The 13,335-nt window shown below is 35.3% G+C and overlaps 1 protein-coding gene across 1 annotated transcript; it reads left to right on the forward strand.

Moving 5' to 3' along the window:
- Positions 1 to 1,033: 1,033 nt before the first annotated feature.
- Positions 1,034 to 11,236, forward strand: LOC137397941 (vacuolar-sorting protein SNF8-like). The gene is made up of 6 exons (XM_068084034.1): positions 1,034 to 1,085; positions 1,264 to 1,386; positions 2,075 to 2,209; positions 4,321 to 4,441; positions 7,244 to 7,388; positions 10,707 to 11,236. Exons 1-6 carry the CDS (start codon positions 1,043 to 1,045, stop codon positions 10,887 to 10,889), a joined length of 750 nt encoding a protein of 249 aa, XP_067940135.1. The 5' UTR covers positions 1,034 to 1,042; the 3' UTR covers positions 10,890 to 11,236.
- Positions 11,237 to 13,335: the final 2,099 nt, after the last annotated feature.

Genomic DNA, 13,335 nt, shown 5'->3' on the forward strand with positions numbered 1-13,335 from the left:
TCTGATTGTAACAATGTTAGATTAGGACTTTCCAGAAATATGCAGTCAGTTTAGCTATGACCTAGCATGACCTTTGCCTTTTGTAAAGACTATCTTAGCAGTACCTTGAGTAATACTAGTCAAGTGACAAACATCTCATGTCAACTATGTTTTTCAACTTTTACACTGTTGAACTTAAAAACAAAAACAAAGTTTCCAAAATTTTCTATGACATGCATACTACAAACGTATTATTTATCTAACCATTTCCTCATTGCATATGCCTACACAACGCCTCATGGTTTGAAAATACAGGAAAACTGGTTGTGTGTTAATTGCCAATTTCGAAATGTTCAATTTACAGTTTAAGAAATCACTAGTCTGGGCTGTTAAAAGTGCTGAAAATGAAGAACTGTAATGTAATGGCTATAAATAAATAATATAGAAGTTATCACTCCATGTGAATCTTTCGATCTGGAGGAGCACGGAGTACTCTCGTTTTATCTATAAATCTTGCAAAGTTATAATTTAATTAGGAATAATAATAGTTTACTGTTGTATTTAGCACAAATGCAACACGTAAAAGTTTTGCTGGCTAAACGTAACATTTAGTCTAAAACTAGTCATTCATCTACCATCGTAAATGTAAACCGTTTTTATATACTGTATGTACATGTACTTCAAAATATGAAGACTGCAATAAACAAGAAACTACTATTAGCCTGAGACAGTTATAAATTATTTCAATGGTGTTGCTTTCAAAGTTTTAATGAAAAAAAGCAAAAACCTTTGGAGTTTGACAACGAGAGAATTGATAGTTATCGATGTAAAGGATTCATTTTTAATACAATTTTGTGGACATTTATCATCTATCACTTGATATTATAGGCTCATAAAGATCAAAGGTTGCCGAAGTGGTGGTTAAATGGAGGTGGCATTCAGATAGAGGCCGGCGTTCAATTAGACGTTTTACAGTAATTAAGATTTTTCAGAATCTACAACTTAACATGTCTATCCGTTTATTTTAAAGGGTTTAAATATTTTTTTGTTTTTAGCTTACAAAATGAGAAGGAGAGGTGTTGGAATAGCTGCCGTCAAAAACAAGGGTAGGTTTAAGAGGTTTATCAGATGATTTGAACTCAAACATCAATTCACAAAATGACAACATATTTGAGTAAGGCTATCACACAGGTTTCTTCACATGATCAATTTTAATTATCTGTATGTTATATTGCAATATGTGAGTTTGAATTAAATTATGCGTACGTTTTTCATGAACTATAGGTATAACTGGAAATAAATTCAAGTCTAAAGGATCGGAACTTGCTGAAGATCAGTTGAGTCAGATGTCTAAGCAGCTGGAATCCTTCCAGAACAATCTGCAGGAATTTGCCTCTAAACATAAGAGTTAGTAAGACCAGCAGGAATGTAGGATGGCTGATGCTGGAGAGCTAGTAGCTACTATATATACTATTGTTGAATATATCTAATTACTAGCAAATTGGGATGGATACTATTAACAGAATATCTCTTGATAGGAATGGATGCTATTAATAGTTGATCTCTAGACGGGGATGGTACTATTCACAGAATATCTTTAGATAGGGTTGGATACTATTCACAGACTATCTCTTGATAGGAATAGTTACTACTAACTGAATATCTCTTGATAGGAATGGATGCTATTAATAGTTGATTTCTAGACGGGGATTGGTACTATTCACAGAATATCTTTAGATAGGGATGGATACTATTCACAGACTATCTCTTGATAGTAATAGTTACTACTAACTGAATATCTCTTGATAGGAATGGATGCTATTAATAGTTGATTTCTAGACGGGGATGGGTACTATTCACAGAATATCTTTAGATAGGGATGGATACTATTCTCAGACTATCTCTTGACAGGAATAGTTACTACTAACTAAATATCTCTAGATAGGGATGGTTGCTATATAGTCGGTAATAGCTACTAACAGTCGGTAATAGTTACTAATAATCGTCAATAGTTACTAATAGCCATTAATAGTTACTAATAGTTAATCACTGGTTGGTTCCTCCCAAATAGTATGCAGTAACTCACTTGTTGTAGATGACATCAGACGAAATGCCGAGTTCCGACAGCACTTTCAGCAAATGTGTGCGACTATTGGGGTTGATCCATTGGCCTCGAGCAAAGGCTTCTGGTCTGAGATGCTGGGAGTGGGAGATTATTACTATGAGCTAGGTATGGCTTTTCTTTCTTTCCTTGGGTTATATTTTAGTCGCTCTTTCTGCATAATGATATATAAAGTGTTTGTTTGTTGCTCTGTAGTCCATATGTCCAGTCATAGCGATGAAGTTATAGGAATGAAAAACCTCTTTGCACTGGCATGGAACTCAGAAACAACAGTTCTGCAGACAAGCGTGCTATCTATTTCACTACTCGTCCTACTTGCCATACTATGGAATAATTAGCACATTTGAAAATTTCTAGCATGCTTGAAGATCATGATTGCATGAGAGATCATGACTCGTAACGATTATAAGTACAATTATTCCAAGCTGGCTGCGTGACTTAGTGTTAGTGCACTTGGCTTTACATCCGCACATCTGCAGAATGTATGGATTTAATTCCTGTTAGGTGCAATATTTTCTCTTCACACCCAGATGGAAGGGCAATCACGGCTCTTATTATAGTAAAGATTTAGATTAGCTTAAGTTACTCAAATTCATTAAGTGAAGAAATTTAGCCAATGACAACTACATTACCTGCCACTGTTTATTAGCTGTTTTAGATGTTGAATGAATGTGTAGCATAAGAAGTAAAAAATGTTTTTCAACAATATTCTTCAGCTTTGCCTCAAGCTATTTGAATTATGTATTTGCCGGGCATGCATAAAGATAAACAAATACGTTAATTTAAAAGTTAGAATGGTAAATGTTGTTTATGTTGATTAGCAATAAAGTTTTTATGCAATAACTTTTTATCATTTATCATGTATTTACATTGTAAGAGCCTCTACTGTATTTACATTGTAAGAGCCTCTACTGTATTTACATTGTAAGAGCCTCTACTGTATTTACATTGTAAGAGCCTCTACTGTATTTGCATTGTAAGAGCCTCTACTGTATTTACATTGTAAGAGCCTCTACTGTATTTACATTGTAAGAGCCTCTACTGTATTTACATTGTAAGAGCCTCTACTGTATTTACATTGTAAGAACCTCTATTGTATTTACATTGTAAGAGCCTCTACTGTATTTACATTGTAAGAGCCTTGTAAATAATGTCAGATAATGTAGACAATGTATAATGATAATAATGATAATTGGTTTGCATTGACAACTTTTCTTCTTTTTCTTATCATTTTCACTTGTTTTACAGTCCATCATGCGGTAATTCTACAATCAACAAGTTATGGGATCGCATATCTTCGACGTCCATTTACAACGATTTGTTTATTTTTTCTAGACAGCCAGGTCTATTCTGCAAAAAAAACTAATAACAAATATTTTATATGTCTACAATAACGCGAAATAAAAAGTAATTTTTTTCTATAATAAGAGTGGTGTCTATCTGTCTGTTGTCTATCTGTCCCCTGTGGTCAAGGTTAGGATTGACGATAGATTATGATTATACTCCAACTCGTGACATTCAGATTGGTAGACCGACGCTGTAACACCGGCATCAATCGATCGTCTCTAAGTATTTATGAACAATTTGCTGCGACTTACTCTCTCTGTTTTGTCGACACATCTGACGATATATCACGGCGAACAAGAATGTCATGGAACTTGTATATATAATAGAATAGCGCTGCATGTACGTCGATGTTTCTCTCAGTGCAGCTAAAGAAAAAGCGACATTTTAAGGCTAACTACACGATCATCGTGAAGAGCTTGCACCGACTTAACACTTTACGTTTTGTAATTTTTTTGTAATTTATGTAAAGGTTTATCGATGCAAAACCTTAACATGAATTCTTTATATTATGTGGAGTTTACGTTATAGTAATGTCTGCTGTATATATGTTATATTATATATCACATTGCAAACTCAATCGAAGTGCCCAGATGCTGGTGTATCAGCCAAGGCACAAAATTTCAAGGCCATCTGATTCCGTTTGCTACTCTTTGAATCACAATCAAATTGTTTGTCAGAAACTAAAATGAATATTTTATTCGCTAATAATATGTTGTCCAATCAAGCGCAAGCTTCACACGTAACATACAGATTGACCATTAATTATGCGGTTCAGTTGTAAACTTTTACATTTGAGTGTGTTACTAGTTATTGTTTCGGTGAAAATAAGTGTTAAATTCTGAGTTTCCTAGGAAGCAACTTCTTTTTGATAGGAGTACAAATAGCTGAGGTCGGGATGGCCACGAGTCACAGAAATGGTGGAATTATGAATTTGGAGGAACTTCGGAAAAGAGTGATGAAATCTAGAGGCAGCAGGTCTGGAGATGTCAGCAAGTGAGTTTTCAATCAATCATTTTTCACCAATTGATTAATCTTTTCTTATCGTGGTACGTATGTTATGTTATGATAACATATTTTATGATAACATATGTTATGATAACATTTGTTACGTTAACATTTGTTATGATAACATTTGTTATGATAACATATGTTAACATAGCATATGTTATCATAACATATATTAACATAACATTTGTATGTTATGTTAACATATGATACTATGTTCTGACGTTGTATTAGGCTGATATTATCTTGGAAACTCTCCATTACTTGCAGACCATGACTTATGATCGCCGCTACAAACAAGTTTTTTTCTTCACACGCAAAATTTGAGCAAATGCTTATCCTTGACATGTGAAGTTCTTTTCTGCATACAACGCTCAAAATTTATTCTAGCTTTATTGGATTGTAAGTGAAAGAAAATAAGTTGTAGAAGTTAATTATAAAATAAACATGATAAGACTATCAACTAGCTAGGTTGCACTATATCTAGTGTAAGTTAACTGTAAGTATAGTAAATAATACCACATACACTACATCTACTACTTACTCGAATGCTAAATTTATGCACTGCTGGGACCTACATTTCTATTGTCTCTGAAGTACCCTAGGACACTTATATTTTGCTAGTATTTAGTTTCGTGAGTAGCATACAGAGTAAAATTTCGAAGCAACTTAATTTCGCAGCTTTGATGAGTGCAAAAATATAGTTCTGTGAGAATAAATGCAGTGGAACAAACATAATTAGATTCCTCAGGCTCGGTTCACCGTCAAGAAAATTTTTTTCAATTTGGGACTTGTATGTAATTGTGAATCGCAGGTAGAATTGTGCGGCTGAGATCGATAATGCAATTTGATCGCTTGCTGCCATTTGTTTCTTGGACTATCAATGGACAAAGCTATTTAATTCCGCGTTTTCGCTCGTTCGTTATGATAGTTTAGTTTCGCTCATGAAATTTTCGCGAGAGGATGACTCCGCGAAAACGCGAAAGTTAGATGAGGCGAATACATAAGTGTCCTAGGGACAGTAACAATGCTTTGTACAATATTGTAACATATTGTAACAATATTCTTTGTACTGATTACTAGTACTCTTGCGAGTCCCATGCACTGTGAGAGATTGTCATGAGTAATCAGTATATGTTATATAATACTAGTACACTTACCAGTCCTATGCATTGTGAGAGATTGTCATGAGTAATCAGTATATGTTATATAATACTAGTACACTTACCAGTCCCATGCACTGTGAGAGATTGTCATGAGTAATCAGTATATGTTATATAATACTAGTACACCTACCAGTCCCATGCACTGTGAGAGATTGTCATGAGTAATCAGTATATGTTATATAATACTAGTACACTTACCAGTCCCATGCACTGTGAGAGATCATCATGAGTAATCGGTATATGTTATATAATACTAGTACACTTACCAGTCCCATGCACTGTGAGAGATTGTCATGAGTAATCAGTATATGTTATATAATACTAGTACAGTTACCAGTCCCATGCACTGTGAGAGATTGTCATGAGTAATCTGTATATGTTATATAATACTAGTACACTTACCAGTCCCATGCACTGTGAGAGATCATCATGAGTAATCAGTATATGTTATATAATACTAGCACACTTACCAGTCTCATGCACTGTGAGGGATTGTCATGAGTAATCTGTACATAGAGAATTATCCTGTGAGGTGGAAAGGTGACTGAGTGGTGTAGTAATAGTGCGCTTGCTTTTGAGTCTGATGCTTTGGGTTCAATTCCCGTGCAGGGAAATCTTTTTTTAACACTCTTAGCATGGCTTCAGACGGACACAGTTCTTATTATAGTAAAGATCACTTTGTTGACTGTACCGTAAATGCGGTATTATTGGTACACATCGACAACTTTTCTCCCTTTTCTTATCATTTTTACTTGTTGTACAGTCCATCATGTGCTTTATTAGTTATGCCAAGCTACTTTATTAGTTAGCTTGTTATAAGTTTATTATTATATTTAAATTATAGAAGTCAAGTTTTGAATATTTCATATTATTCTCTTGGTTTTTGGTATGTGATTAAAGTATTTATTAATGTTTTTGAGTTGCGGAACAAATTAAACAGAATGCAAAGTACTCTTATAAAAATGTTCCCTTCAACCAAAGACAGTTTTATATGAAACATGGAACATATATCTTATATCTACATGTACATGTATGTACATCTATATATATATTTCTCAAAGTATGTACTCTAAGTACTCTAATAAGAATATGTGCTTCAACCAAAGACAATTTTTATGCGAAACTTGGAGCGCATATTTCTTATCTATATATAAGTCTGAAAGTTGGTCTTCGTCTGTCAGCATTTGGTGTATGTCCAGCTATAGCTATTAAAATTTAGCAATGAAAATCCGTATCGCAGAAGATTTGATCTCGGAACCTCCCGTTCACAAGGCAACAACCTAACCCATTAAGCTACGCGAGATGCAATGGATTCATTGGGCGATATGAGTTGTTAACGGGGTTAAAATATGCATAGGAACTCCGCGCGCAATATCACTAAAGTTTGTTCTCACGGCTTTTGTTAATAAGTTTAGCAATACATATACTAGCTTACTCAAGTTAGCCAATGGCAACTACATTATCTGTCACTGTTTATAAGCTTTTTTATAATACTCATGCAATGTCCGCTGTTCGGCTAATCAGAGCATATATATCAGTCGCTTGTGCTATCCGGCACTTCTTATTTTGTACCTAGATTGTCTGTACATGCCTAGTACAGAAACACTTGAATTTGTGTCTGTAGAGATGATATCCTACAAGCTATAAAGAGGCTCAGGATATTGGGCAGTGGGTTCACCCTGATTCCCATTCCAGGTGGAGGCCATATTGTCCAATCTGTTCCCGGAGAGCTGACTTTGGATCATACGATAGTACTACAACAGGCCGAGGTTAGCTCCATTTATTTCTTTTATGAATACAATTATGACAATATATCTCTTCTTTAATACAGATATGATAGTTGTGTTTTATACACTAACTTCTCTCTGTGATTTTCAGTTAATTTCGATTGCGATGTCTCTGGTAGCTAGCCACTTATTCTATGTTGAGTCTTCTGTATAATGCACTAACTTTTACATGTAGGCTTGGGTGTTTATGCACTACATTACCATGTATTTAAATAATGCCATGCATTTAAAGTGCATTACAATCAGAGTATGCTATGTTTAAAATGCATTATAATTAGAAAATGTTCTGCGCTTAAAATACACTAACAGCCAGTACAGAGCTACCAAGCCAGCACCACAGAGACCGACGTTTAGGCGGGCCAGCAGAAGACCGTCCCCAGGAGATAGAGGCAAAGCCTTAGCTTTTCACATGGTTTACAAGAGATCAGATGATCGTTAGCCGGCAGAGCATGGCAAAGCCACTTCGTATGCAGTTCTTTATTGCACACACATTAACTGTATTTTAATATATTTATTTATAATTGATCTAAAATTATTCATATACATGACTTTTTACTCAAACAAATAGTTGATTCTGTAGAAGGGTTCTGTGCAAGGGTTCGTGGCAGATTCTATAGAATTTTTTTTTATCAAAGCGATTGTCTGCTTGCTAAATGAATACAGTGGCACCCCCATAAGATTTTAGTTCATTCCAGCGTTAGGTCAAATATCGAGGCCTAGTATCGAGGGGTATAGAAACCTATAGTAATTATCTAATGCGAACATTCTTGAGTATGTCCTATAATCCGAGGGCGCACTGCATATATTTCTCCAAATATAATTAATTTTCTAAAAATAGTACACTCTGTAAACAATGTAATTTCTAGGAATACACTTATTTACTAAATATGATACATTATCTAAGAGTAATGCATTCTAAATGCAGAGTATTTTCTAATTATAATGCATTTTAAACATAGGGTACTCTGATTGTAATGCACTTCAAATGCATGGCATTATCTAAATACATGGTAATGTAGTGCATAACCATCCAAGTCTACATGTAAAAGTTATTGCATTTTACAGAAGACTCAACATAGAATAAGTAGCTTACTTTTAGCCAGCCTCTTCTCTTCCTCATCTCGGTCCGGTAGGTGTCTCATCTATCGGCCCCGTTCAGTTGGGCTGTTCTTTTATCAGCCGGCTGGCCGTATAGGACATACTCAGCTCTGGGCCCTGTCATCCGCATTTATTAAAATACTACATAAATTTGCGATTTTATAAACTGCAGCTCACTGAGTTGTTTAAAGTATTTCAGCTCTTGCTTCTCACTAAACTTTTGTCAAAGTACAGATTAATCTGTGTGAATTGATTTGGGGGAAAGAGAGTAATTTAAGGTTGGATACCTTTCTCTCCATCGTCAGTGACATTTTTTGTGGTTTAACCCCCAACCTGATGCCTATAGAACAGACACTTTGGACCTCTATATTACGGCAGCTCAAAGAACTATTGACTGAACATATGGAATTTTTTTTGTAAAACTGGAGTGCGCTATAGAAAGAATACTTATAGGAGTTGTCCCTCCAAAGGCAGACAACTCTTGTAAGACTGTAAAGCGATTGAAGGCATGAAAGTGTGAAAGAGTATGCCAAGGGGTTTAAGTTAGAATGATTTAAGAAGCAGGGAGAAAGGGCAGTAGAAAAGCTAAAGCAGTTAGAATTATCAGATTGTTAAAAAGTACAGAAAAATGTATCGTACCTAGAGATACCAAAAAGCCTCCGAGCCTACAAAGGCTTAAGGAGACATCTCCTTGAGGCTATAAACTACGAACGTTTGTGATTTCTGTGAATATTTATTTATTGTTCATAATACAGAACCTATTTTCAAACCTCTTTGAAATTCAAAATGTAACACCATCTATCTCTATATATAAATGTGAAAGTATGCGTGTCCCTCCAGCTATAGCTAATATTAGAACAGTGTAGCTGGACAATGCTGACGCAAAGTCATAGCTTACCGTCATTAGAAGCTTAGCCTTATTAACTAGCTTACTGGGATTTTCCATTGGCATTATGCCTGGCTAATAGCTTGGGATGTACAGTTGTTTGACACAGTTTTGAAAACTTTACAGTTGTTTTCATTTTTCTCTTAATTTATTTCAACTGCACAAAACATTTCTCTCATGATATGTAGTTTAAAAGTTAGAATGGGAAATGTTATTATATGTTAAATACAAATCAATTTTCTGTCCAAAGACTTTTTTATTACCCGGGCAGCGCCGCGTAGTACAGTTAGTTAGGAGATAAAACTATTCATAAAACCTTGAAGAGAAATTCCCGGTTTAGTACAAGGCTCTAGTAAGAGACCAAAATTATTGTGTTGAACGATTAAGCAATGTGTCTTTTTCATTCTGTTGGACATCATTTTCATTGAGTTTTACAGAGCCCTCATTGGTAAGCTGCACTTTTGACAATAAGACAGAAACCAATCAGAGCCCTTCGTTGGGTGGTGTGCTGTTGGCATCAAGCAATGTCGCGCATCTAATTGTAACATTGCCTATGTAATTCTTATATTAAATGTGGGGTTGTTATATTACACAGGTGGTTGTGATATTATGCAAGTGGTTGTCATATTACACAGGTGATTGTCATATTACACAGGTAGTTGTCATATTACGCAGGTGGTTGTGATATTACACAGGTGGTTGTCATATTATGCAAGTGGTTGTCATATTATGCAAGTGGTTGTCATATTACGCAGGTGGTTGTCATATTACGCAGGTGGTTGTCATATTACACAGGGGGTTGTCATATTACACAGGTGGTTGTCATATTACACAGGTGGTTGTCATATTACACAGGTGGTTGTCATTATGCAGGTGGTTGTCATATTACACAAGTTACATGCATTGTTTTCATGCTAGGTGTTATAAACACTCTTAAAAACTGCTTTGAACCTGCTGTGCAATTGGAGTTGTCTACTTTGTCTATCACATGGAGGGATAATGATGGCTTTGCTATCAAGCTTTGATAGCTTCAAGTAACTTTGCATAGTTCAAGTAGCAAAGAAATGACCTAAATTGCTTGTGCCCCAATAAGCTGTATCTCAATCTAGTATAGAGAAGACAAATCTTACATCTAAATTACAAGTTTTCTGTCAAAACTGTTAGCCTTTGCTACTGAAATTTCAGTACTAATTTTTTGTCTTTTCAATTTGTTAGGTCACAGTCTAAGTAGTATGCTATAGTAAAAACTCCAACTTGATGTAAAAGTTATTGTAAAAGTTAAATGAAGCCTTAGTTTCATTGCTCTTATGTTGTAGGAGACGGGGTATTTAAAGAAAAGTCAGCTGGTTAATAAGTTAGGCTGGGATCCTCACAGAGCAGATATTGCTATGGAGCAGCTGGTTAAGGAGAGTATGGCTTGGGTTGATACGCAATCAGCCGAGACACAGTATTGGTTTCCTGGGCTATTCAATACTCGCGCTGACATAGCAAAGAGCTAACACACACAAGCAAGCTTCTTTGCTGCTTATGGACCAGGGAATTAGTAGTTTTTTACAGATTTTAGTGACATGTTTGGTAGATTGCGCATCATGCTGAATGTTGTAACAAATTTATATATTATAAACAAGTGCGTAAATTTTCCGTATTGAGATTATATAATAAGTTGTAATCGCAGTGCTCCAAGATGGCTGTTCGTATGTTGACAGACAAGTAATCATCGACTTCACTTTTTTACGTTTGCAGCGTTCTGCCTCCAGATACTTATTATAGCTTTGAATCATAACATCAGTTTGAAATGTAATTCTTCAACAATACTTGAAGAAAACTTTATTTCATAAATTTATTTCATAAATTTATTCCATAAATTTCTAAAATATAGATTTTATTTCATAAATTTTTATTTTATAAGAAAATTTACAAAATAAATTGATAAATTTATTAAATGAATTTATTAAATAAGTGTATTAATTTATTTAATAAATTTATTAAATAAATCAATATTTAAATATTAATTTACTTAATAAATAAATTTATAAAATAAAATCTATATTTTAGAAATTTATTAAATAAATTTTCCCTAAACTATCAAATCAGCGGTTAAGCGGGAGAAGACAACAGCCGCTAAATGGAAGAAAGTATGTAAATACTCTTTCACTATTAAGTGAAGTAATAACAACTATTGATGCTAGGGGTTTTCATTTGGTGTAGTTTTTTGCATGTTGTATGTTTTTTTGGTTGGAAAACATGATCATACGTTGAAGATGAAAGTTTCAAAGCTGATTTATTACCTAAATTCAGATATTTGTAGATGAATTTAAGACATGTAGCATCGTTGAAGCAATAAGGAAAAACTAATACAGCTTTTGACATCATGTTAGCAGCAGTACAGGGTGACATCAGAAAACAATCATATGGTATGGTAGGCTTACACAGAAAAGGTAAGTGAAAACACCCCTATGTGTCTGTCACATTCACTAGTTGACTAGTCCATTCCACAGTAGGTTGATCGACACGTGTCATAGTAGGGCCCAGTGTGCCTGTAAATGAAGTCATTCTTTGCCTCGGAGCATCGCATCACCTCGATCTGACTGGAGTAGGCTTTTGGGAATTTGCCCTGCACACCAAATGCTTCGACCTTTCTAACCACGCCTACATCGGTCGGCATCTCGGCATCAGTCCAGTAAGGCCAGTAACTACCACAGCTCTCGGGCTTTGGCGCAGTGTCAAGCATTCTACTTCCTGCTTCACCCCTAAATCTGAACCACTGCAAGTCCTTTCTTGCGTCACATGCCCATCCAAGGAGTGAAGATGGGCCACCAGGTGTTAAACCTTTTCCATCGTGGTCTTTTCTCCAAGACTGGGTGAAGGTCGTTGCATTCTCACACTCCGGTGGCTGAGGGTAGGATTGGTGCGAGAGTTGACAAACTGTTAGCTGGTAGCTCAATGCTCTGTAAAAGGCCTGTTCTGCTTCAGCGTCGCTGTTATACTGGTCTCTTGGTTGTCTCGCCGGCTCTTTAGAATCAGGACAGTAGGCGGCTAGCAGATTTCTGAACACTTCAACTCTGGAATGATAAAGGTCATACTGCTGTTTGCTTGAGTCATTAACGACAGCGCTGCCACCTAGTTGAAAAATGACAGCTAATAAGAAAGCGAAGAGAAAACTTTGCATGGTAAGTCCACAGTGCTCCCCTTCTAGATAAAGTAAAATTTGAAAAATGGCCAAGCACCCATCACAATTTCGCTGTTTGTCCGCGAGGGCTGGATATAATTTGTGGCAAAATTTGAAGGGGGGAAATTTTATGATACAGATCTATGCTCTTGTATAATGAAGGAAGTTCTTTTTGTAATTGCTATTAGACCAATAATAACTGTATGTAGCCATTTACGATTGAAATTAAGTAAAAACTCCCAAACAATTAAATAATTCTGGTGGGTAATTTGTGCTCCGGCACTCGTTTTGTCAACTTGAAGCCACATCTGGTCATTCCCATGCAGGTAAAGATGTATTTCTGATAAGCGTAGGGGGATCATGACCAGCTGTAGAGAGAAGTGTTGTGCATGTATGGGTCTGCTCCAGACAGCTCCTAATATGAGTTATGTATTATATACAGTTATATATTATTATAATAGCTGTAAGTTGTATTTAAAAGTTTTAATTGATTGAAAAGTTATACATCATAACGATTGATTAATTTGATCAAATATTGTAATGAAGAAGAGTATTTAATATTTTGTTATATTTAGCCGTTGTTGTCTTCTCACGCTTAACCGCTGGTTTGATATTTGAGGAAAACTTTCTTTAATAAATTTAAATTCGTTTAATAAATTTATTATTATGTACACTTATCAATACAGATTTTTGTTCTTAGCAAAGGAAATCCCTGGCCAGCAGAGCAATAACTTTGAAACTTTTTCAGCTCTGCCAAATTCTTCACACCATTTTTC

Source organism: Watersipora subatra, chromosome 6 (genome assembly GCF_963576615.1).
Source record: "Watersipora subatra chromosome 6, tzWatSuba1.1, whole genome shotgun sequence".
Taxonomy (NCBI): Eukaryota; Metazoa; Bryozoa; class Gymnolaemata; order Cheilostomatida; family Watersiporidae; genus Watersipora; species Watersipora subatra.